Raw genomic sequence first — 24,204 nt, forward strand, 5'->3', positions numbered from 1 at the left:
GATTTCTTATAGGCTTATCCTCATGACTTCATTTGGTATGTGTTCTTGTTTTCCCTCTCGTCTTTTGTCATGTTGCTTGATTGATTAAAGATTCATTCTTTATTTGGATTTTTTTGTAGCTATGATTTTTTTTTTTCTTTTAATAGATTAAGGCCAAAGGATTTAGATTCAAATCCCTTTTAGTTTCTAGTGGTAGAATACGGAAGACAATGTGTTTGTGTGTGGAGTGTGGACGGCTGAGATATGATTATGAGAGTGAAACGGAAGAAAATAGTTAATGTATTTATTATAAATAAAGACAATAAGCTAATAATAATAATAATAATAATAATAATAATAATAATAAATAATAGTAAAAATATAATTTCACAGTCATTTAACGCCAAATGGACAAGAGTTAAAATATAATTTCAAGGTTAGGGTTAATAACAAATAATATATCACATAGACCAAACATGCAATTTAGCAAAAAGTATAAAAAGTACAAGTTGGATAAATAAATAAGTTAAGTATGATTTATCTATTATTTCTTCTTTCTTATTATTGAACTTTTATTTAAAATTAAAAAAAAAAAAAGATAAATCTAATTAAAAAACTAATCTTTTTTTCAAGGTTTAACAAATTTTTAAGGGTTTTTCCAAACTAGACAAAACTCAGAACAGAAGTATAAAGATATAATTAAAGCATTTTGAAGAAGTTGAGCATTGTGAATTGTGAGTTGTGAAAGTCTTCCCGTGGGTGAAGTTCGTTTAACCACCACCTGTCCAGTTCAGCTCACTCACAAATCTAACGCCGCTCTCCCCTCGTTCATATCGCCATTGATTTAACTCGACGCTCCTTCCATTCTCTGGTTTCGCCGCCCTCAAACCCTTACAAAATCCCTACAAATTTCCTCCGACATTGTCTCCCTTTGATTCGATCTGAATCTCTATACCTCCTATACTTGGAGTTACCGTCCTCCTTCATCAATGGCGTCCTTCGCTGTTCCTTCGCCCAAGACATCGGCTTTGTTCGCGGTTCAGCCAAATCACAAGCAGAGTCCTAGTCCCAAGCACCGCAACAACTCGGTTGCTCTTTTCCAGTCGGATTTGAAATCCAGCCGTGCATTGGTTGCTGGATCATCTTCACTAGGATTTCAGGTGTTTGATTTTTGCTTTTCTTACTGAATTTACTTGAATCTAGGATATTAGTACATGCTTGATGTTGGACTTACCTAATTGCTCAAGTGATTGCATTCGGTTCATTTCAGAACTTCTTTTGCATATTTTTAGATACTTTATCTCTGCTTGCGTAGTCCTTAGACATTGTATGTTTCAATTGATTAGCTAATTTGTTAGCTAGGAGTTCGACTTTCTTTGTTGTTATCGGCATCTTTTGAGTTTTCCGAGATTAAAGTAGTCTTATAGCACGAGAAGTTTTTATTGCAATTCAAATTTGTAAATGTAAGATGATTTCTTCTTAATTGGTTATTTATTTATCTATACCGAGACCAAAACTAGTCTAAAATCATCAGTACCAAGTTGGAGACATGCTAGGATGGAAGTTTGATGAAGCATATGAACTCTTTCTTCCATGGATATCTGTTGAAGAATTTTGCTGGTTTGCCTCCTGTTACTATTGGTTCAATTTAAAGATGGAAGAATCAGGGTGAAGGATAAGATAAACTATGCTTATTCCTGTAAGGAATCAAGAACAAAAAACCGACACAAACCAACTAATTAAATGATGGGGATTACATTGATCATATAACACGATAATAATCTTGGCTTTTCTTTCTGAATTGCAAATTCTTGGCTCTATCCAGAAAGATTTATTTGCTTATTTTTACCTGTAGACATCAAAGAAGAACCAGAAAGATGGTATGAGAGTATCTGCTCAGCTTAATAAGGTTAGTTAATTGGTGCATACATTTCTATGTTGCCTTTATCCATATCTAATACCCTTTATTCTTAAGGTCATTGCTCTTCAGGAAACAAATTCATCACCATCTTCAGAGAAAGCAACAAAGACAGCCCCATCAGAAACCACCATCCCTGATGATGCAACAATTACTGCATTCATGAATCAAGTGGCAGAGCTTGTTCAGTATGTGAAACCACTTTACATACAGTAGACACAAGTTTTGTATAATATTTAATGCATGTATTTCAGGCTTGTGGATTCAAGAGACATTGTGGAGCTGGAGCTAAAGCAACAGGGGTGTGAGGTTGTTATAAGAAAGAAGGAAGCTTTGGCACCACCTCCAGCATCTCCTATGGTTATGATGCAATCTCCACAACCACAGGCTATGTATCAATCACTACCACCTCCACCTCCCGCTCCTTCTGCATCACCACCACCACCACCACCACCATCAGCTGCCCCTGCAAAGCCAAAGTCCTCCCATCCTCCATTGAAATCCCCCATGGCTGGAACCTTCTATCGTTCTCCTGCACCAGGAGCCCCTGCCTTTGTCAAGGTAACTTTTCATACTCACATGCTTCAGAATTTTAGGGTTTAGGGTTTAGGGTATCTACATTGTTATTGTTGGGAAAGATTTAAAAGCATATTGTTATTATTGATGTAAAAAAAAAATAGAGTACATTGCCTATATTTGGTACAAAGAGTAAAAAATATGGTGTATTTGTTGACATTTGAGGTTGGTATTTTGTTAACATATGTTATGTATTACAGGTTGGAGACAAGGTTAAAAAAGGTCAAGTTATCTGCATTATTGAGGCAATGAAATTGATGAATGAGATTGAGGTAACTAATGTTGTTGCACTTTCTTTTCTTTAACATTTTGGGTTATTCATGTTAACTGAATTATTTTTTGTAAGATAAGTTGTCAACTGGAATAACTATATTTAATGTAACATAAAATGATAACAAAATCTCGTATGAGATGTGTATCAGCCCAATTAAAGCATGTTAGAAGATATAATAATAATTTCTATTATTTTGTTATTAGGCTGATCAAGATGGAACAGTAGCTGACATTGTTGCTGAAGATGGAAAACCAGTTAGCCTGGATACGGTCTCTCTCTCTCTCTCTCTCTCTCTCTCTCACACACACACACACACACACGGGAAATTTTGTTTTTTTAAAACAGTCAAAAAAAATATAATGGTTTAATCACTACCTAAAATTGAATTGATTGATTTTTTGTGTGTTTAAGTTTAAAGTATGACTAAAAATTAGCATTGCATTGTTGGAATGGTTGCAGCCTCTGATTGTTATTGAGCCATGAAGATTGAAGAGGAGTATCAGGGCAACCATGTGATAAATTGAGCGAGCTTAATTAATTAGACTGTTTTTGTTTTTATTTTTATTGTGGTCTTGTTATCAAAATTTATGTAACAGATTGGTTTTGTTCACTTCATTTCATGTAAGATAAAATAACCAACCAACCAACCATTTTTAATGAGGATGTTGTTTAGCCAAGCCGTTGTTTTTTTAATCATGGATGAAATAACAAGTATGTGTTAGTGTTGAAGCTATGATACATTTACGCAAATTAATATTTCTGTATGAAAATAAAATAAAAATAACTGTCTTATTTATTTAAGCTGAAAATAAATATATGTGTTCTTAGCAAAATTTCAGTTTTATGTTATGGATAACATTCCATGTTAAAAAGGCCACTTTCATGGTTTTGAAAAACGGATCAAATTGGAACACAAAAAATCCACTTAAAGGGTTAACCCACTGTCCCACTATACCCAATCATAACAGTATAAACGGGAAAAAAATATATATTCAAGAACTCGGTATCAGTAAAAAAAATTAAAATTAAAAGAAAAACTTTTATGGTTTCAAAATTCTTATTTTGGATGATACAGTATAAACGGGAAAAAAATATATATTCAAGAACTCGGTATCAGTAAAAAAAATTAAAATTAAAAGAAAAACTTTTATGGTTTCAAAATTCTTATTTTGGATGATTTGTATTGAGAAATCTTCGAAAAAATCCTAAAATTTTATCTTAATTTACGAAAAAAAATCTCAAACTAAAGTTTTTTTACGAAAAACTATGAATTACCGGTAAAAATGACAATTTGACCCATTTTTTGCGGTTTATCAATTTCATTTCTTATCTGGTTTCATTAAAGTCTCATTATCTTATCCTAATTAAATGGAGAAAATTGTCAAATCATCACTAAAATTTATTAGTTTGGGACTTATTTATAAATTATGATAAAATAATGAGACTTTACCCGAAGCCGACAAACCGGGAAAAAGGGATTAAACTTAAATCGTCATTTTTACCGATAATTCATATTTTTTTTAAAATAAATTTTAGGATTTTTGCTCATTTATACTTTTAAAACTATGCTATCATATTACTTATAAATTGAACGTGCAAACACCTGGCCCTGTAACACTGCCGCAGCCAGTGGTCTTCTTCTTTGTTGTTCATCGTCTCTTACTGTTGTATTTTGGTTTCAGAAATCCAGTGAACGAATTCGAAAACCATAACTCAAATGGAATCGAGACTTTCTTCACTTTCTTTATCTGAATCAACCCACCAAAGCCCTCAGAATTCAGGAGTCAAATCTTCACCATCTTCAGTAAGTGTAAGTCGGCTATGGAGACCAGCAGCACAGAGAAATATGAAAAATCAATGGTCTAGATTGAATTCTCTTAGACATGAGTGGATATCTTCATCTTCAACTGCGAGATCACACGCCACTTCACTCGTCAATGCTTATCTTTCTCAGAGGCATTTTCGCAAACACCTTCTTAGCAATTTCGCTGTGAATAAGAATGTTCTAAATTCTAGTGTGAACTTCATTTATTTGCGGTTGTTTTCTGCTACAGGTACATGAAGGATATGGAATTGGGTGTTTTGAGTGACATGGCTGACATTCAGAAAAAAGCTTGCTTGAAGTTATTAAAGCAACAGGTGATCAATTGTATCTTTTCATATTGATTCCAGTTGTGTTGTAGCATCTGAGCTTGTAATCGTAACCTAATACGACATATGAGGGTTGAAAGATTCAAGATTGAAGCTGATTATAGTAAATTCAAAGAGCCGAGTTTCGGTTTCAATTTTGTCGACAAATACTATATACTAGTATTAATAGCATACTGTTCATTTCAGTATCTTAATTCATCATATATTTTATGTGTTCTATAAATCGGATTATATTTTAATCTTCACTCATTTCTTGTAGGTTCTTCATCAAGATGAACTCATATCATCATACAAGGACATGGTAAGTGCATTTCAATAGTGAAGAATTAAACACCATTATACCCATTTTATATTTATGATCTACAGGTGACTACTGTAGTCAACATGGTCAACACAAGTGCATCCATGAGATGTTTCCTAAAAGGGGCAACCAATAGCCCCTTCATACAATTCTCTAGCACTTCTGAAGACACAAATGACAATGGTGATGGTGGAGGGATACCAGTCTTTACATTTTACCCTATATCTACTTTTGGTATGTCACTATTGTCTATAGTAGAATACACATTAAAAAAAAAAAGGTAGAGAAATTAACACTAATATTTTATTTATTTATAATGATGCTAGAGAAATTAGCTTGGGAGATGGTTGAGATGTTTAAGTTGGAACTATATTTAAAGGTACATTTTGAAAATGCAACATATGTTTTTCACTTTTTCTACAAACATTTGTTATAATATATATATATATATATATATATATATATATATATAGTTTATATGATTTTACCATGGTTTGAGCATGAAAGTGCAGCGATTACTTGTGATAGAGTTTCTTTCACTTAGAAGCAAAGAAGATCCGATTAATAAAAGACTGTGTTGGTCGGATGAAATATATGAAGGAGAATTTGGTAATTTAAGTAGGTGCAACTTGGATCATAGAGAAGCTCCAGAATCAACTTTTGTACAACCCAATTTCCAACCAGATTCTGATATCTTACAGGTATATATATATATATATATATATATATATATATATATATATATATATATATATATATATATATATATATATATATATATATATATATATCACTCTAATCAAAGGGGTTGTTTCTTTTTTTCCCCATTCATTAAGTTCTATATGGGTAAAGTGGCTGAATGCATAATGTTAAAGTGTTGTGTATCTTTTTTGTTTTGTGCATCTGAGTGAGAGACCAAATGACCGTTTTATCCTTGCATTCTAACTTTTTTGCACAAAATTAATCAATTTTAATGTGAAAGGGTAAATAAGTAAAGTGTTAGTATCTTAATGCATTAAGTCATTTTATCCAGATTAAGTGTTTAACCCATTAGCTCAAGTATTGTAATTCAAACTGAAATACAAATACACCATTTGAAGATATGAATCTTTTTTAACTTTATTTGTATTATTTTGCAGGTGTATTTAACAGCCTGGCTGACTGATGTCAATATAGATACGCTCAGGTACTAACACTTTTAAAACATTTTTTTTTTAATTTCAATATAGTAAATTAATTTGATTATAGCATTACCTGTAGTTTATCACTATCTGAAGATGTTTGCATACATACAGGGTTGATGATATATTTTCTGAAGTGGGAGAAGACATGCATGTTAACTATGTGTGAGATACTGATACCTTTGTTTAGGTTAAAGAAACTTTGCTATCTTTTATGTTGCTCGTTTTTTTGTTAGGGTTAATGCAAGAAATAGTTATATATTTTCATTGATTTGTTTATTATAGTATACTATATTCATTTGTTTTTATTATTGTGTGTATTTTGACAAGTCTATTCAATTACCACAATAATATTCACTGTTATAATTTTGTAGATTTTTTAAACTTTAATATTTATAATAAGAAGAAAAGTTGAAAAATACAATGTTATAATTTTGTGGATTTTTTAAAATTACAGTGTTTTCATATAAACAATTCAAAACGTGATGTTGTAACCGAAAGAAATGAAAACTGGATGCTATAACTTATAATACATAAATATTGAAAGTACATTATCATTTCTTATACAGCCAAATTTCATTCTTTAAGCAACAAACATTTGAAAATTGGCAATTAGATTGGTTTTATCTTAAACACGATTGAGTACGAAGGTTGATAGTTTTGTATTTTTATGAAAATATTACCAAGTTAGTTGTATTTTTTGTAGGTTTTTTTTTTTTTTTTTTTTTTTTTTTTTTTTTTTTTTTTCTTTTTGGTACATTTATTGAGATTAAAACGAGATCTAATTTTACATTTTTCTTAAAGAGAGTTAAATTCATATCTATAGAACCATGTTAAACTTCTTTTTTCAGTTTATGCAATAAAATGGAATTCTTGCCGGTTTATGTAACACTATCTTGATGCATCCAATTTATGCAATATAGTCTATCGCTAATCAATTTATGCATGCATAATTTGGTTAATTTTTAGCAGGAAATTGAAACATGGTTGTATAATTTATGTCAAAATCTTTTTTTGTTATATGCATTTCACCTCTCCCCCAAACCTTGCACTTTGCAATATCAAGGAGCACGACACAGTTCCGAAAGGGACTGGTTTATTACCAGCGCCATAGGAAATCCATTTTTTTAATACCAAAAAACAGTATAACAATTTAGCACTAGCTATATGACACCTACATGATAGAAATGTACACGTCAGCAACAAAATGGAAGTTGCAGTCTTGGAACATAAATTACTTGTAATGATGCTGAGGTGTTAACCGTTTTAAATTAGGGAAGTTGTTTCTTGTAATCATTTTATATTAAATTTATGTTTGATGGAATAGTTGCAAAGTTAATTGTTTGTTAATAAAAATAGATGTTTGATAAACTAGTTTAAAAAAATGTAAATGACAAAATGGCATTTTAAAAAAAGGGAGAATTTCGTATAAGAAATAATTCAATATTATTAGAAAATGTATGATTAGCTAACTAGATAATTCAATAGTACTCCAAAAACATGGAACTACTAAAACATTCATAAAATGTGTTGATTTGATTTTTTAGGATGAGTACACCAAGCCAACGTTAGGTCACCCCTCCTTATGAGTTTACTTATGACCATGCATTAGTAATTTAGTATATGCTTCTTTTGAAGCAACATAAATCTAAGATGTAAATTTATGATAATAAACAAGTTACAAAACTATCTAAATAATTAAGAAATAATGTCTAGGAGAATTTTAAAAAGCTTCGTAAACTCTAGTCTAAAGAGCCTGCTAAAAAGTTAGCTTATAAGCTGATAGTTGAATTTATCAAATATCATAATCCAAAAAAAAAAAGGACATAACCTTGATAAAAAACGAACAGTTTGATTTGGGTTGGGATTAAAAATTCTAAGCAACTATAAGCCAGCAAAACGTACAAGGTCCAAATATTCAAACCGTATAAACCATTTTTACTAGTTGGAACCGATATAAACCAGAGCTGATTCAAAATAACAAAAACTGTAGGGTCAATGAGCAATTGAAATATATTAATAAAATGTCATGTTAAACCCCTGAACAATCTTTAATGGCCAAAAAACATCTTATAACGTTGTGAAGTGATGCATTTTGCTTACTGGAATTTGACCCTTTGTTTCTGATTGACAGTGAACCGAAATAAACATAGTTTTTTTTTGTGTGCTTCGAATAAGATAATAATAAGAGTGAAAATATTTAGGGAACCCAACAGAAACAGAAACAGAAACAGACAACAAATTCCCATAAAATACATATCTGATCTTGATCCATTCATTCATTAAACCTCTGAGATTTAGAACATTTTATCTACTACTCATAAATGGAATTTTGCTAACTAATTGGCTCTTCTTCAACTGTTCATTCCCACATCTACCCCCCACCCCCACCCCCACCCCAAAAGGAAATCCCACACTTGTATCTCTCTCTCTCTCTCTCTCAAGAATATGTAAGTAACCTAAAGCCCAACCTATTTTAATCACTTTCTCCTCCACCTGCCTTTTCCATAACTTTTTGGTAATGCACATGCACATTACGTGCAAGAAAACTGATGAGGGTAGCAAAAGGGCAACTTGATGTTTTTACCAATTACCATTACCAATCAATCATCATAGTGAGAGGCATTGTACCCTTTCCGGAAGATTCTTTGGCAATTGGACTGCAATAACATATCTTTGAGGGGAAGGTTTTGGTGCATTTGCAGCTGCATCAGCAGTTGATGATGAACCTTCAGCATCCGTTTGTCCCCCCCTTCCATGGAATTTCGCAAAACGATTGATGATGCTAAATTTCTCTAAATCTTGACATTCCACTCTTAAATCCAAGATTGATGCTCTCTTATCCAGCCTACCACACACAACAAAAACAAACATCATCAATAATCCATAACCATTACCATATTATAAACCCTAAACTGCACTACTTTACTCTTTTTTTTTAGGCAAATCAAAAAAAGTTACCTTGAAAAATCATTTTCTAGACTTTTTGATTTACTCATGCAGTCTTCCACAGCTTCTTCAAGACGACGATCCTCGGTTTTCTCAGATTCTTTGCTTTTATCAGAGAGGCTGCATTTGCCCAAACAATATACAATATATATAAATACAAGAATGCAAAAAGCTTAAATGATTTAAAAAACATCTCAAGGATCTTTCTTACGAATTTGATCCACCATGAGAATCATTACAACTTGTTCCGGATGATACTAAATTGCATGCAGTTCCTAAAGCCTTTCGAGCCGCATAAAAAGCCACACTCTCATAACTCAAAGTAGCATCAGTTGACAGAATAGTGGCTGGGGGAGGAGGAAACAGTTGCTGCATCAGCTGTGTTGATAAGATAATACGTCTCTTTTGTCTTGGCACCTCTTCAATCACTTCACCATCATCTTCCACCTGTCACCACCATATACTTATTATTAGAAACTACAAAAGAAAAAATATATATACAAGTAGTCAAAAGAAATTAAAAAAAAAAAAAAAAAAAAAGCACGCCTTTTCCATCAACCGATTCGCTGCTCCACACCATTCCATTGAAGCAGTACTGCAATCAAAGAAATCAAAAACAGGTTAAGAAAACAATCTTGTATGAAAGAGGAAAGACGTGAATGCCCTTTTGACACGTACCATATGTCTTGATGACTTTTAGAAGCCCCTGAAACCTCCTTGAGCCAAGGATGAAGTTCAGGTGTAGAGTACTTGCGCTTCTTTGATCTCAAAGCAACCGAATTTTGAACACTGATGTTTGTTTGCAATGGAGGGGAGGCAAATTGCTCGGGTGTAAAAGATGAAGGAATCAAGGGTTTTGAGATAATGACAGCCTGACTGGGATCAGCTGCAGCACTTGTTTGTTCCTTATCATGTGCCTCCATACTCTTTACAACATCAGGTCTTTGTGACATCATTTGACCACTTTTCAGCACTGTTCCGTATTGATCAAACCAGGATGGAGCCATTTGGGGATTTACATGAGAGTGTTCAATTTTGACACCAGGAAGGATGCTTTGAGACCCGTTTTGATCAGATGCAGATGCAGATGCTACTTCTTTTGCAGGAATCTCAGAATCTTGGACTGTTGGTTGCCCTGACCATGGAGCTACATGCTGACCACTGTCGTCTTTCGGTCTCTTTGATATGAGGGTATTTTGGTCATTGTCCATAGCCTTCGTTTGGTTTGGTAAAGAATAAAGAGTATTTGGTTTAAGAGAACGACCAAAAGCTTCAATATCCCTCTGAGATGCAGTAGGGTTAAGAGATGATGACTCATTGACATCTGTCGTTTCCTTTTCAGATGGGGATTCTTTTGTTGGCTGCTTTTGTTCCTCTACATTCTGCTGACCTGAAGATGTCGATTCCACTATATTTAACGGGTGCAATGTGGAAAGATTTGATTGGCCTTGGGCTTGGGCTTGGGCTTGGGCTTTGCGAGCTTGGGCTGCTGAAAAAAGTTGTTGAGTTGGGATATTGGCCCATGCATTGGGCAACATTTTTGGGAATGCAGTTTGTTGAGAGTTTCCACGAGGCTGAGCAGCAGCAGCAGCAGCAGGGAATTTCTCTTTCTCTTTCTCTTTCTCTTTCTCTTTCTCCCCTGTTGAAGGCTGTGAAGCAGAGTTTTCATAAAGACCCGAGTTAAGTGATCTGACACGGGTGGCTTCATCTGCTTGCCTGATTTGAGGAGTATGATGATGCCCTTCATTGCCAGAATGATTTGTGCCCCTTGTCTGGTTTTGAAACTGATTTCTTGAATTTGGAAAATCAGTACCCAGAGCTGCAGAGAAGTTGGTTCCCATCTTATGCCCCCCTGAGCTTTCACTTGCACTTTGTCCCGAGATACTTGTTCTATCATTTTTGAATTCTCCACGTGATGCTTCTTGGAAAGGAGGAAAAGGGGACAAATTCACATGACCCTTACCTCTTGAATTAGCCTGAGCCTGAGCCTGAGCCTGAGCCTGAGCTTGGGCCTGAGCCTGGGCCTGGGCCTGGGCCTGGGCCTGACTCAAAGAATTAGGTTTAATGGTCTGCATAGCCCTCTGTGATGGAGGTCCGAGTTGTAAACCAATCCCCTGAGAGTTGGATGACTGACTTCTTTGGTGGCCTCCAAAAGATCCATCAGAATTTTCTGGTTCAGGGATCTCAGATGACAAATTGCGTTCTAATGAGTTCATTTGCCTTGCAATTCCACGGTCTCTTGATTGATCCACCTTGTGAAGAAGCTCCAGCATATTTTGACTGTTAAATTTAATAACAAAAGCCATCAAAATGACATTATAAGATCATGTACTTTCTTTTTTATTATAGTAAATCAAGAAAAAAGAGACCCGCGACTCAAATAGTATACCTAGGTTGAGATGCCTTATCTGATCTGTCATGAGGAGCAAAAAGATCAGGCACATGACCAGGAATCATACCCTTGAAGCGCATATCATGTAACCCTTTTGGGACTCCTTCAAGCTCCTGAAAGAAAAAAAAAAAAAAAAAAAACAGTGTTCATATCTAACTAGAAAATATCACATGAGAGAGAAATATTAGGTATGAATATATACAAAAAACCACCTTTCCCACTTCAAAAACTTTAGTGGGTTGACCTTGACCACCAATTTTGGCATGTCCAAAATTTCCTTGAGAATGCTGAAGGGGGATGCCCTTTGTATTGGCAGCTTGTGTTCTTCCATAGGGCATTCCAACATCTTCATCTAAGTTTCCCATTGGATGATACTGAAACTTTCTTTGAGCTGAAGGCTTTCGGTTACCCTGATTAGATAAACTTTGTTTTGATCTCGAGTCACCAGCATCTGATGAAAAAGTCTCCCTTTGGCCAAGAGCATTAGGAAGGTGAGATGAACTTGACCTGTAACTGTCATTAGAGTTCTCCCTCTCATGCATCTTTAAATCTTCCTTATCAGAGCTATTAAACGATGATTCAGACACTTGTGGGCCCTTGTTCACCCGACCCTGTGATCTCTCTGAGTTCTCACTTCCTCTAGATTTAGAATCAACATGTTTCCAGTAATTAAGTTGATTGTTGTTTGGAGAAAATTGGTTGCTGCCTAAATTTGGAGCAAGACCTCCTCTGTTTACAGTCTCCCTGTTAACATTGGGATGAACACGGGAATTAATACCAGATATACCCTCACCTTGTCCTTGACCCATTCCATTCTGCATTACTCTCTTCCAATCATTGCTCTGATGAGATTGCTGCAGTGAACTGTTATCCTCATTGATATTGAAACCAGTGTTAGAAGGTGGAGGAGCAGACTCATTCGCATTCCAATGATTTTGTTTGGTATTTGGCTGCTGCTGCTGAGAGCTTTCATATAGCCGGCTTTCTTGAGCTCCACGGTTTAACCAATTGCTTCCTCCTGAAGTATTTTGATTCATCTGTTTAGAATGATTCATATTTAATCTCTCATCGTTCTCATATGGATTGTTCTTAAACCCCATGTTTCCACGATGCTTATTGTTCATATTGCCACCATCAGAGAGAGGAACAGATCCAGGATTAGGCACGTTCATATCATTCTGTTTGACCAATGGAACTTCAGGATTCTGAAAATTCAAATCAGGCCATTCTTCCTGTACACCTGCACCACTGCTAACCGTTTCTGCTACTGCAGATTGCATCAGAGCACTCCAGCTACCACTCTGAAGAGAAGAAGGCAAACCACTTGCAAACTCATTATTATCATCCAATAAACTAGAGACACCTCCACCTGTGTTTTTACTAGTACCAAAAGCTTCCCAAATGTTAGTATCATCTGAACCAAATAAGATCTTCTCCTCATCAGGATCTAAAGCAGCTTCACCACTTGCTGATTTATCCTCTACTACAGGCCCAAATAGATCCTGTGCTACATTCTGTGAGGAGGCTTTTACTTGCTGAATGTGCCCTTGTCCAGATGTGTTTCCAAATAAACTTTTACCAGGGACAACTTGCTGTTCTGGAATTACATAGTGGTTACCAGGAAATGGATTTTGTGGTTGCTGATGTGGAAATTGGTTTAGAGGCGCCCGTGAGCTGGACACAGGTACTCCATACAAGGACTGATCAACTTGTTGATGAACAAAACCCATTGACCGCTGGGGTTGACCCTGTTCAGGGGAAAACGCAAGTCCACCCTGCACCTGCGGAGAACCACGCTGCAACCAGTTTGTGTTGGCATTACCAACTGCCACCTCAGCCCAATCAGAAGTTGGAGTGCCATTAATGTGACTTCCGGAAGCTTGTCTTGCAAAGAGAGAAGCTTGATTTAATGAGTTTTGTTGTTGTCTTTGAAGCTCCTCTTGCCTTTGTAGCTCTTGTCTTTGAAGCTCTTGCATCTTCCTGAGCATCAGTTGATGTTGAAGTTGCTGTATGTCACCGAATCCAGGCTGCTGCTGCTGCTGCTGTTGTTGTTGTAATGGTTGCATAAAGCCTGGATATTGATTGTTCATTTGATGTTGACCTTGACCTCCAAAAAGGTCAAAACCACTATGAGCTTCTGAAGCTTCTGACCTAAATGGATTCTTTGGAGGTTCTTCGGGAACAGGTTCCCGTTGTGACTCATAGAATGGAAAGCCCCTTTGGTTTACATTGTTTCGACCATACTCTGTTTCCACTCCCAGAAAATTTGCTTCATTTGGTGGTGTTTGAAAGTTTTGGCGTCCATACATGTAGCCATTTGAGTTTGACTGTTCGTGGAGGGACAAATTTTTAGCAAACTCAGGCCTTGTTTGTGTAAGGTTGAAAAGATGAGGGTCAACACGTTGACTTCCGTGTCCTCTCTCGGTTTCTGTTTATGCATGAAAAGAAAGTGAGGATAAAAAGTCAAGTAAACATCAAAAAGCTTGCAGTTATGAGTGAATTATGTTTTACCTGATTGTTGTGGATTGAAGTTTCTTGGACTCGAATCTGAGACACCAAACTGTTTCTGATTACCAGCCCACAGATTGTCATTTAAAGGCCAATTCCCATCCCCACGTGGGCCCTGGGATAGGTTGTCTTGTGCAAAGAAATTGTGAACCCTATCCCCAACTCCGTTGCCAGGCATTAATGATTCAGGCCCCAAGTTTTGAGGCTAAAACAAGGTGTCGTGTAGATTTACCTTCAACAAGTATCCAAAATATAAAAACCTAACCAGCTTCGGTTACAAATCCAGTCCCTTGAGGTCCCAATTGTGTGTAGTTTTCAGCATATATGAAGTAATCTCATGTCACACTTCCATCAAGTCAACCAAGCTTTTGGCATATCCTGCATACAAAAAATTCAAGTTATGGATAACCAGTTAGCTATAGATATACAAAGACAGCATGCTCAAGAACAGATATTAATCCAAATGATTACTGGATGTGGACAAAAATGTATCAGAACCTCCTTAGATAGTTTTCTGGAGATATAATTTAGAGAAATTTTAAACCAGAAATGGATGTGCTTGCACTATAAAAGGAATTTCGAGTTTTCGACTCTCCTATCCCACATTAAGTGTTTCCTTTACTGTTAGAATCATCCTACATTAGCTTCTATAGAAAACCTGTGGTGATAAACAAATAAGCTGCTCCAAAAGTTCCAACAACTTCAGATTGTTCTCTTTTAGAACTGAGTCTAGGTTGAATAATGTTGCAAAACAAATTAGATGCAACTAATTAGTAAGTTGTTTATTAGAATCCATGAGTCCAAACAAAGAAAGAGTTTTAAGTAAATCTACATAGACAAAAGGCAGTGAAACCCCCTTGAATGTTTCCTACTATATGCTCATCTGCTCTTTATTAGGTGTCCTTGTTGTCCGCATACACTTTTATTTGTCATGTCTCAATAGTCAATACGTTATAACTTTAACAAAAAAAATCTTCATATCTGTCTGGTTACTCAGCACTATTTAGTTCTGTATCAATAAAACTACACAAAAACAGCACAACTAAGGAAAGAAACCTAGAGCGAAATTATAGAATCATATAATATGATTCGTTGATACAAGAATGTTTGCTAAGGCAACAGCAGACTAAGCAAGATTATGATTGTCAATGGGGTTTGGATTGTTTGTTTCATGAATCAAAATATCTGATTTTGACGATTATGGTTCAGCTTTATTGTTAGAGTTTCATCAGTTATAACAACCAACTCAAAGAGAAAAGGGCCACAGTAACGATAAATCTATCAGCTTGAGCAACAGTTAACATGTATTGCAGCTTATTTTTTAGCATCACGGTGTCATTAATATACATCTCCAGTTTCTAGTTGGTTAAGACTTTTAAGAATAGCATAACTCATTCTCCTAGGTCAAATCTTTGAAGGCGCCAAATACAGTGCTTCAAGTAATCTATATGTAATATATGTAAGATGTTGGACAATTTTATTATGTGGTCATGATATCAAAAATCTACATGCAATATTTAGCACAACATCAATAGCACATGCTTGGTTCCTTACAATAGTAGCATTCACGTGTGTAATCCTATACTAAAGCCAACAAATAGCTTGAAAGAGAAGTTCCTCTTCAGAAAGTGAATACTAACTAAATATGCTCGGCGACCTCACTGTTTCTGTGAGAAATAACTCATGACGACTCAAATTCCTCAACTTTGACTATTCAAAATTCAGAAGACCCTGCTTCACTGAATTACTTAATACCAAATAGAAACCAATGTATGATGTGTCAGGTTCAAAAATACATTTAAAATCTGACACTCAAAGTAATTGAATGAACTGGTAACATTTGATTATGGAAGACACGGGTGCAGACATGCAACAAACTATCTGCTAAAGCAAAGACTGCGGTTAGGGGTCATTCTGGTAGGCCTTAGTGAGCTCATATCAGCTTTATAAGGTTAGGTATCATTGCTCTTAACTAAAACACACAGTCATATACGCTTGTTACCAAATTCATTTGCCTCTTACACTTAGATAAAGAAACACTGGTATAGTGTAGCTAACTGAGCATTAGTGGGTATATAAAGAGCTGAAGCTTTCAATAAACAACGCTTCACAAGATTCAATCAAAAGTCATATTATAGCTCCATATTTGGAACCAAGGAGGTTATATGAAGTTAGGTACTATCAAAAGAACACACCCACACAAAACTCTATGGCATAACACAAATAGCAACAGTTAATCAAAACAAAAAGCAAGTTAAGCAAGCATATACTCCGAAAAACAATACTAACCAAGCCGCCACAGTCGTCACCACAACTAACCAGCTAAAAATCAGGCTAAACACACGAATATACATACATTGCATGGATAAATAAGAAAACCCCTTGAAGATATTCACGTTTAAAACCCAAAATTCCTTACTAAAACGCAAAATCTGCACAATATAGTGAGAAGATCAAATTTGCTAAACGTTTTCCACACCGAAATTCCATTCAAATCAACAGTTTATTTAATCAGAAAAGAAGAAGAAAATACCAGGCCAAAGGCGTTACCATCGAAAAGTAAAATTAAAGGCTTTTGCTTTTTGGATGATAAAAAAATTAGGGTTTTGAGGGAAATGAAAAAGATGTGTACGAACTTACTTAGAACATTGAAGCAGAGACGTCGGTGGAGCTGAAAATCGGAGCTTCGTAGAGCTTTAACTTCGGAACTAGGGTTTGAATCGGTGAGAAAAACGGGGGAGGTCGAGAAGATGAGGGATTCAGAGAGAGATAAAGTGATCGTGTGAAATTTTCAACGAACTGTAGAATGAGAGCCTAGGCCCTGGACCTAAGCGGAGGTTCGGGTGAGTACGAACCGTGTGGTTCGGATCGAGCCTGAAAGATTGCACCTCTCCCTCTCCCTCACCTGGTTGTTATTAATAAGAAATTCGAAAGAGGGTATCTATACATCATTTCAAAAACAAAATAAGGTAGAATATGGACTTTTTTTATTTTAGTTTTTCAAATTAATTTTATGAAATAATCATAAAATAATATATTTTTAGAACGGTATTTCTAATCGACATATCTGTTTTAAACCGAACTAACTTTAATCCCTAACGAATTGACGGAAGACGTTATGATTGTGTTTGCTTTTTTTAATATTATTTTTATTATTTATATCTTCTCTTGAACATAATATATATGAGAAATTTGTATAAATAAGACAAAAGACATAAAAGTATTTATTTATTTATTTTATAGAAAATTTAAAAAAAAAAAAAAAAGATTTTACAACTGAAAAACATTTCTAATATTTAGTTTCCAAAGTTTGTTATTTTTCTCAATTTGTTTCTCTAAAAAAATCCTATTTATTTCTATTTTTCAAATTGGTTTTGTTGTTTTTTATTTGCTCTTTTTGGTTTGTTTTGTACAAGATTGTTTTTTATTTTTTGTTTTTTGTTAATTTTATTTGAATTTGAACATGGTTTTTATTGATATTTTGAATGTCATGGTTTTCGAAAATGGTAGACAATGGTGGTTGTGATAATGGTTTTGGTATAGTTGCTGAAACTTGATGATTTCGTTAAATTTAATTTAATTTAAATAAAGAAAATAAATTCTAGCATACAAGTTTTTTTTTTTAAAAAAAAAAAAAAAAAAAAAAAAAAAAAAAAAAAATCTTCTATGTACACATTGAAACTTTTGCTCCATATTTTCGGGTACGCGCTCACTGTCCTTTAAGGACTTCAGAGGGAGTGGTGCGCCGGATTTTCACATGGTGAATGACCCCATTGCTGTCAGGAAATGGATCGCAGACATTGAGTCTGCGTATTTGACGAGCTTCTACCCGGAAGGGTCGAAGGTCCGCTTTGTTGCGGGGTGTCTGAGGGATAGAGCTAGAGACTGGTGGGAGTCAGTTGGTGACTCATTGGGAGCCCCAGTCGTCGAGGCTATGACGTGGTCAGATTTCGTGACCAGATTCAGGGTTGAGTTTGCGCCAGCTGTAGAGCTTCAGCAGCTGGTCAGAGAGTTTTATATTTTTAAATGACTTGTTTGGATGAGGTAATTATAACTTATTAGCTAGAAGAAGATATATTAATAAAATGGGTTTCCCAGCCCCTCGACTATGCGAGGATTTAGGGGAGGGGCTCGCTCTTTGCGCGATATGCGAAGACATTGTAGTACATCACGAACCTTTCTCCTGATCAGTCCTTCTGTGGTTTGGGTAGGATTTGAATTAACTTGGTTTAATCATGTGGAGTGTTTACCATGTCTTCATTCACAACCAACTAAGCCATTAAGTGATTGTTTATCAGTGCATCTAACAATGAGCATACCAGAGAAAAAGAACGTCTCGTAATCAATGTCAACGGTCATCAAAGGTTCTTGAAGCTTCCCTAACCTAGTCAAGGATATATTAATATTTAATTTTAAATCATTGTAAAATATTAAATATCAATACATCAATAACTTATAATTACTTCATCCACACAAATCATGTCATGCTTGATGTGCACCTCATCGGTTGTGCACTTGAGTCCCACACATCGTTGTGCATGATGAACAACGCATCGCCTCCTTACTCCATGTGCCTCACACACACTCATCACATTTTTTCTCATCATGTGAAATTTCATATTACTTTAGGCTTCGCGTGTTTATGAAACAACTTCTCCTCCCAAAACAAAAGTGAATCCACCTACCAATCTCCGACTTAATGAACCTAATATCCCCTCTTGGGCCCCTTATTATATTTGAAATTCTTGAATACAGGTTATAAACCTACATGTTAGGGCTTGGATAAGGTTTATTTATTATTTAGTCAGAGACTTCTACTAGTCAAATGCAAAATACTTGTTTTACCATTTACTGTAGAAAATTCCCTTTCTTCCACATAAATCGACGTCAATCTTTGTAAGGACAAGGCTTTAATGATACATATGACAATGATATCGAAAATTACATCACAATGTTTAAGCCTGAAAATAGAAACTCATACTTCACTAAGGTAATGATAATCAATTAATCATTGGGATATACAATATAAAACTAAACAAAACAATTGTATGAATGATCACAAAACCAATGTAACACCTCACAATCACATACCCCGAAGTGATATTTCCAACTGCTCTATCTTCTTAGCCATATCATGTTTCCCACAATTCTTTAATCCATCAGTCACCATATCAAAATGTCGTGACATTGGTGACAATTTAAACTCAATCATCTCCATCAAATAATTACCAGCTTCAACATATCTCCCACCACGCACACACATCTTCAAAATCATACTATAAACAGGTCGATTTGGTGGATGCCCTTTCACCTTCATATCACTAAAAAAACTAAACGCGTCATCAAACCTTCCATTCCTAAAAAGCCCTTTCAAAATCGGAGCATATAAACTCGGGAACGGTTTATTCCCATCTTCAATTGATCTATAAAGAACACTAAACGCCTCATCAATCTTCCCAATCTTTGAAGTTGCAGTGATCATGATCTTGTAAGTATCGATATCAGGACATAACCCTAATCTACAAACATCATGGTAGAGAGCGATACAGAAATCAATCTCACCCCATTCGCATATAGCTTCTGATAATGTATTAAATGTGGTGACATCACATACGAAGCCCTCTTTTGTCATTTTACGCACTAACCCTTTTGCTGATTCAAGATAACCAGCATTCAATAAGCCATCAATCAAAAGATCACGACCACGAACAGGTGGATTGAACCCCTTTTGACTCATTTCTTCTAAAAAACTTTGGGCTTCTTTCATCTTTCCAGCAGAGCACCACCCGTTGACTAAAATAGAGTATGTTTTTTTATTTGGGGTTATTCCTTTACGGACCATTCTTCTAACCAAAGCATATGCTCCTTGAAAATTCTTGACTTCACAAAGGGCAAAGAGTAAGGAATTGTGTATTTCAGTGGTTTGGGTGCAATTAAAGTTCTTGCATTTGTTAAAAAGCTCAACAGCTTGATCGATAAGCCCGTTTTTGCCATAATGCTCGATTATAAAAGAAACAACGGATGATGAAATTGGGAGTTTTTGGGTTTTCATCTGGTGTGCAACCTTCCACATGGTCTCCCAATGGCGGGTTTTGGCTAAGATTTTGAGGAGTTCTTCAAATTCAACGGTGGTAGGTTCGTATTGGGGGTGTTGGGTTCGAACCCAATTGAAGAAACGGAAAGATTCAATACCTGAATTGGAACAGCTGCGGAGTACACGATAAACAAGCTCTGAATTGACGATTCTGGAAATGCACATTTTGTTTAGGGTTCTTTCTAAGTAGATATCACGGCGCACAATGTTGGAAATGTGATGAATTGTAGCAAAATAATCGTCGTTTGTTCCGTGGTCTCTTGCCCTGCCATTACTCATCTGGTCTGTCATGGCGGTTTTGAGGGTTCTGAAAGCAGTGCCGATGGAGAACGTGGCGGTGGCGGTGGTTCTTTTTACCACCGTCAATCTTGTAAAGAGAATCATTGGAGATGGATACGCTTTGTATTTTCTACTCCCAATTTCACGGTTTGTTTAGCAATTCAAGAAATTTGATACCTGGATAAATTTACAACGAGGATAAAGTCGATCCAAAATCACTGAACAATTTTACCATGAAAAACATATGCTTTTTGCTATAAAGGATTATCAAGAGTTTGAATTGATACCTGGAACGAAGGGGGAGATTCTATTCGGAATTAGGGATTTTTGTAGAAGAGAAGACGAGAGAGTTGAATATGAGAGAAGGAACGTGTGATTGCGCCATTGTAGTTTATCGATATGAAAGGTTGTTGTGTTCCTCTGTGGCGGAACAGATGTATGATTACCCGTTAACGACGACGACTTCAGCTGCGACGGAGTTAGGGAGGGGATGCCGGGACGAAGGAGGAGACGATGGTTGGGCCTAAGCCAGGCCCAAATAAAATATTATGTCGAAGCATTTGGGTTGGGCCGTTTCTTCCTAAAGGAAAACAAAGATAATAAATATTAGATAAAAATTAAAAAAGAGATTGTTTTACTTGTGCTTTTTAGTTATTTCTATGACTAGTATATATGTGAATATTAACTCAAAAAAAGAAAAAAATAATAATATTTACCTCTAATGGGGCAAAGAAAAAAAGAACTCTAAGCACAAATATTAAGGTTCTTATTAAGGTTAGGTATCATTGCTCTTAACTAAGTATAAAAAATATAAAAACCCAACCACCTTTGGTTACAAATCCAGTCCCTTGAGGTCCCAATTGTGTATAGTTTTCAGCATATATCAAGTAATCTCATATCACACTTCCATCAAGTCAACCAAGCTTTTGACATATCCTGCATACAAAAAATTCAAGTTATGGACAACCAGTTAGCTAAAGATATAGAAAGACAGCATGCTCAAGAACAGATATTAATCCAAATGATTACTGGATGTGGAAAAAAATGTATCAGAACCTCCTTAGATAGTTTTCTGGAGATATATTTTAGAGAACTTTTAAACCAGAAATGGATGTGCTTGCACTATAAAAGGAATTTCGACTCTCCTATCCCACATTAAGTGTTTTCTTTACTGTTTCAACCATCCTACATTAGCTTCTATAGAAAACTTGTAGTGATAAACAAATACAAATAAGCTGCTCCAAAAGTTCCAACAACTTCAGATCGTTCTCTTTTAGAACCGAGCCTAGGTTGAATAATGTTATAAAACAAATTAGATGTAACTAACTAGTAAGTTGTTTATTCAAATCCATGAGTCCAAATAAAGAAAGAGTTTTAAGTAAGTCTACATAGACAAAAGGCAATGAAACCCCCTTGAATGTTTCCTACTATATGCTCCTCTGCTCTTTATTAGGTGTCCTTGTTGTCCGCATACACTTTTATTTGTCATGTCTCAATGGTCATACGTTATAACTTTAACAAATGTCATCATTAAAAAAATCTTCATATTTGTCTGGTTACTAAGCACTATTTAGTTCTGTATCAATAAAACTACACAAAAACAGCACAATTAAGGAAAGAAATCTATTAATATGATTTGTTGATACAAGAATGTTTGCCAAGGCAACAGCAGACTAAGCAAAATTATGATTGCCAATGGGGTTTGGATTGTTTGTTTCATGAATCAAAATATCTGATTTTGACAATTATGGTTCCTGCTTGGATCTAAACCCCAGCAAATGGTGACTAACTAATGGTTGTTAATCAATTTTCAGCTTTATTGGTAGAGTTTCATCAGTTATAAGTAACAACTAACTCAAAGAGAAAAGGGCCACAGTGACGATGAATCTATCAGCTTGAACAACAACAGTTAACTGCATTTGCATCACGGTGTCATTAGGATACATCCCCAATTTCTAGTTGGTTAAGATTTTTTAAAAATAACATAGCTCATTCTCCTATGTCAAATCTTTGAAGGAGCCAAATACAGTGACTATCTATATATAATATACGTAAGATGTTGGACAATTTTATTATGTGATCATGATATCAAAAATCTGCAAGCAATATTTATCACAACAGCAATAGCACATGCATACAATACAATAGTAACATTCACATGCATAATCCTATAGTAAAGCCAACAGATAGCTTGAAAGAGACGTTCCTCTTCAGCAACTAAATATTTTAGGTGACCTAACTGGTTCTGTGAAAAATAACTCATGACAGGCTCAAATTCCTAAACCTTGACTATTCAAAATTCAGAAGACCCTGCTTCACTGAATTACTTAATACCAAATAGAAACCAATGTATGATGTGTCAGGTTCAAAAATACATTTAAAATCTGCACTCAAAGTAATTAAATGAATTGGTAACATTTGATTAGGGAAGACACAGGTGCAGACATGCAACTAACTATCTGATAAAGCAATGAACTGCGGTTAGGGGTCTTTCTTGTAAGCCTTAGTGAGCTCATATGAACTGCATATAGACCACATCAGATCAAAATTGAAATATAACCTAACAAGTAGCAATCACTTTGATGAACAGGGGCAACAACACAAGGGGTAGGATCGACAAAATCAAGCCAAAAAAATTGATAGAGAGAGCGACACAAAATGCTTACTTTCACCATCGTGCTTGAATGCTGTTTGGGATTGGGATTGAAACAGAATAATCGAGTTTTAGGGGAAAAATATCCTTACCAAAAGTTGAGTTGTCGATGAGGGACCTGGAAGGCTTCGGCGATGACGGCACTGGCGAAAGATCCGGCCGGCTGGTTCCGAAGATGGAGTGGATGAGGGAACGTCGTGTGTATTGAAAGAGAAGAGGGAAAGTGGGGCTGAAATATCAAGGGAAAACCCGGAGATGATGCCGGAGGCGATGCAGCTGGAGCAGGAGACGAAGGCGCCACAGGCGAATCCGACGGCGGCGGCAGGAGAGGGGATCGGAGTTGTAGCAGTGTGGAGTGGAGGAGAGGCGTCGTTGATGGTTGGGAGGGGAAAAAGAGGCTGCGTCGTTGTGGGCAAAACAGGAAACACACGTTATTTTTTCGGATGCAGTCAATGATAAATTAAGAGGTGTTTTTTAACTGACAAAATTTTGGGGTTTTAGTCCAAATCACGATTTTTTTGGATGGATTGGTGGTCATTTTGAGCTAAGTTCTTTGTGTTTTTGGTTCCTCAGTAAACTGAAAAAACTATTATGCCCTTTTGATATATTTTTTTATGTTTTTTCTATTTAATTTAAATGAAAAATAAAATAATTCCCCAATTTGGGTCTCTCTCTCTCTCTCTCTCTCTCTCTCTCTTCCAACCTTATCCTTCTACACTCTTCCTCTTGAAGGCCTGCTGCTCATAAAACGAAGAAGGGAACAAGAACCTCTAAGGGCAGCCACCCACGACTACCCACCGTCGCTAATGTTGTGGAGTTCCGGTCATCACCGCCACCACCAAGCTGTTGTTGTCAGGGAACTCCAACCATCACTAGTCACCGAATTCGATCACCACCAATCCCCGTAGAGGGTAAGCCGTAAACAAAGCAACAGAAGCCGCCGGAAGTC

At 35.7% G+C, this 24,204-nt stretch overlaps 4 protein-coding genes across 6 annotated transcripts; 2 read left to right on the plus strand and 2 right to left on the minus strand.

Moving 5' to 3' along the window:
• Nucleotides 1-688: 688 nt before the first annotated feature.
• Nucleotides 689-3,424, plus strand: LOC145052446 (biotin carboxyl carrier protein of acetyl-CoA carboxylase, chloroplastic-like). Of its 2 annotated transcripts, none has more exons than XM_079000270.1 (7): nucleotides 689-1,139; nucleotides 1,835-1,888; nucleotides 1,970-2,085; nucleotides 2,152-2,458; nucleotides 2,674-2,745; nucleotides 2,951-3,016; nucleotides 3,207-3,424. In XM_079000270.1, the coding sequence occupies exons 1-7, from the start codon at nucleotides 969-971 to the stop codon at nucleotides 3,228-3,230; spliced, it is 810 nt and encodes a 269-aa protein (XP_078856396.1). In that variant the 5' UTR covers nucleotides 689-968; the 3' UTR covers nucleotides 3,231-3,424. The 2 variants fall into 2 exon arrangements, with proteins under 2 accessions (XP_078856396.1, XP_078856395.1); XM_079000269.1 differs by having other exon boundaries at nucleotides 690-1,139; nucleotides 1,955-2,085.
• Nucleotides 3,425-4,332: 908 nt separating this feature from the next.
• LOC145052447 (uncharacterized) lies at nucleotides 4,333-6,700 on the plus strand. The gene is made up of 8 exons (XM_079000271.1): nucleotides 4,333-4,703; nucleotides 4,802-4,886; nucleotides 5,158-5,199; nucleotides 5,265-5,433; nucleotides 5,526-5,578; nucleotides 5,712-5,900; nucleotides 6,339-6,385; nucleotides 6,495-6,700. Exons 1-8 carry the CDS (start codon nucleotides 4,465-4,467, stop codon nucleotides 6,547-6,549), a joined length of 879 nt encoding a protein of 292 aa, XP_078856397.1. The 5' UTR covers nucleotides 4,333-4,464; the 3' UTR covers nucleotides 6,550-6,700.
• A 1,901-nt stretch (nucleotides 6,701-8,601) lies between these two features.
• LOC145052448 (uncharacterized) lies at nucleotides 8,602-17,097 on the minus strand. 2 transcript variants are annotated; one of them, XM_079000272.1, is made up of 9 exons: nucleotides 16,870-17,097; nucleotides 14,233-14,607; nucleotides 11,934-14,149; nucleotides 11,719-11,834; nucleotides 10,008-11,609; nucleotides 9,876-9,924; nucleotides 9,541-9,776; nucleotides 9,342-9,449; nucleotides 8,602-9,228 (listed from the first exon to the last, which is right to left on the minus strand). In XM_079000272.1, exons 2-9 carry the CDS (start codon nucleotides 14,405-14,407, stop codon nucleotides 8,991-8,993), a joined length of 4,740 nt encoding a protein of 1,579 aa, XP_078856398.1. In that variant the 5' UTR covers nucleotides 14,408-14,607; nucleotides 16,870-17,097; the 3' UTR covers nucleotides 8,602-8,990. The 2 variants fall into 2 exon arrangements, with proteins under 2 accessions (XP_078856398.1, XP_078856399.1); XM_079000273.1 differs by lacking the exon at nucleotides 16,870-17,097 and adding an exon at nucleotides 16,519-16,631.
• Nucleotides 17,098-19,183: 2,086 nt separating this feature from the next.
• On the minus strand, nucleotides 19,184-23,694 carry LOC145052449 (uncharacterized). Its single transcript, XM_079000275.1, has 4 exons — nucleotides 23,348-23,694; nucleotides 21,429-21,538; nucleotides 20,890-21,182; nucleotides 19,184-20,779 (listed from the first exon to the last, which is right to left on the minus strand). The coding sequence occupies exon 4, from the start codon at nucleotides 20,705-20,707 to the stop codon at nucleotides 19,313-19,315; it is 1,395 nt and encodes a 464-aa protein (XP_078856401.1). The 5' UTR covers nucleotides 20,708-20,779; nucleotides 20,890-21,182; nucleotides 21,429-21,538; nucleotides 23,348-23,694; the 3' UTR covers nucleotides 19,184-19,312.
• Between the last annotated feature and the right edge of the window lie 510 nt (nucleotides 23,695-24,204).

Source organism: Lactuca serriola, chromosome 5 (assembly GCF_051521515.1).
Source record: "Lactuca serriola cultivar US96UC23 chromosome 5, Lser_US96UC23_V15, whole genome shotgun sequence".
In the NCBI taxonomy this organism is placed as follows: Eukaryota; Viridiplantae; Streptophyta; class Magnoliopsida; order Asterales; family Asteraceae; genus Lactuca; species Lactuca serriola.

Bases quoted from the DNA above. Each gene is read 5' to 3' on its own strand.
- LOC145052446 (XM_079000269.1), top strand. From the start codon at position 969: ATGGCGTCCTTCGCTGTTCCTTCGCCCAAGACATCGGCTTTGTTCGCG. The intron at 1,140-1,834 runs GTGTTTGATTTT...TTTTACCTGTAG, and splicing joins CATCTTCACTAGGATTTCAG to ACATCAAAGAAGAACCAGAA. The intron at 3,017-3,206 runs GTCTCTCTCTCT...GAATGGTTGCAG, and splicing joins AACCAGTTAGCCTGGATACG to CCTCTGATTGTTATTGAGCC.
- LOC145052447 (XM_079000271.1), top strand. From the start codon at position 4,465: ATGGAATCGAGACTTTCTTCACTTTCTTTATCTGAATCAACCCACCAA. The intron at 4,704-4,801 runs GCATTTTCGCAA...TTTCTGCTACAG, and splicing joins AATGCTTATCTTTCTCAGAG to GTACATGAAGGATATGGAAT. The intron at 4,887-5,157 runs GTGATCAATTGT...CATTTCTTGTAG, and splicing joins TGAAGTTATTAAAGCAACAG to GTTCTTCATCAAGATGAACT.
- LOC145052449 (XM_079000275.1), bottom strand. From the start codon at position 20,707: ATGATTCTCTTTACAAGATTGACGGTGGTAAAAAGAACCACCGCCACC.
- LOC145052448 (XM_079000272.1), bottom strand. From the start codon at position 14,407: ATGCCTGGCAACGGAGTTGGGGATAGGGTTCACAATTTCTTTGCACAA. The intron at 9,450-9,540 runs GTAAGAAAGATC...GGGCAAATGCAG, and splicing joins TCTCATGGTGGATCAAATTC to CCTCTCTGATAAAAGCAAAG. The intron at 9,229-9,341 runs GTAACTTTTTTT...TGTGTGTGGTAG, and splicing joins CTAGAAAATGATTTTTCAAG to GCTGGATAAGAGAGCATCAA.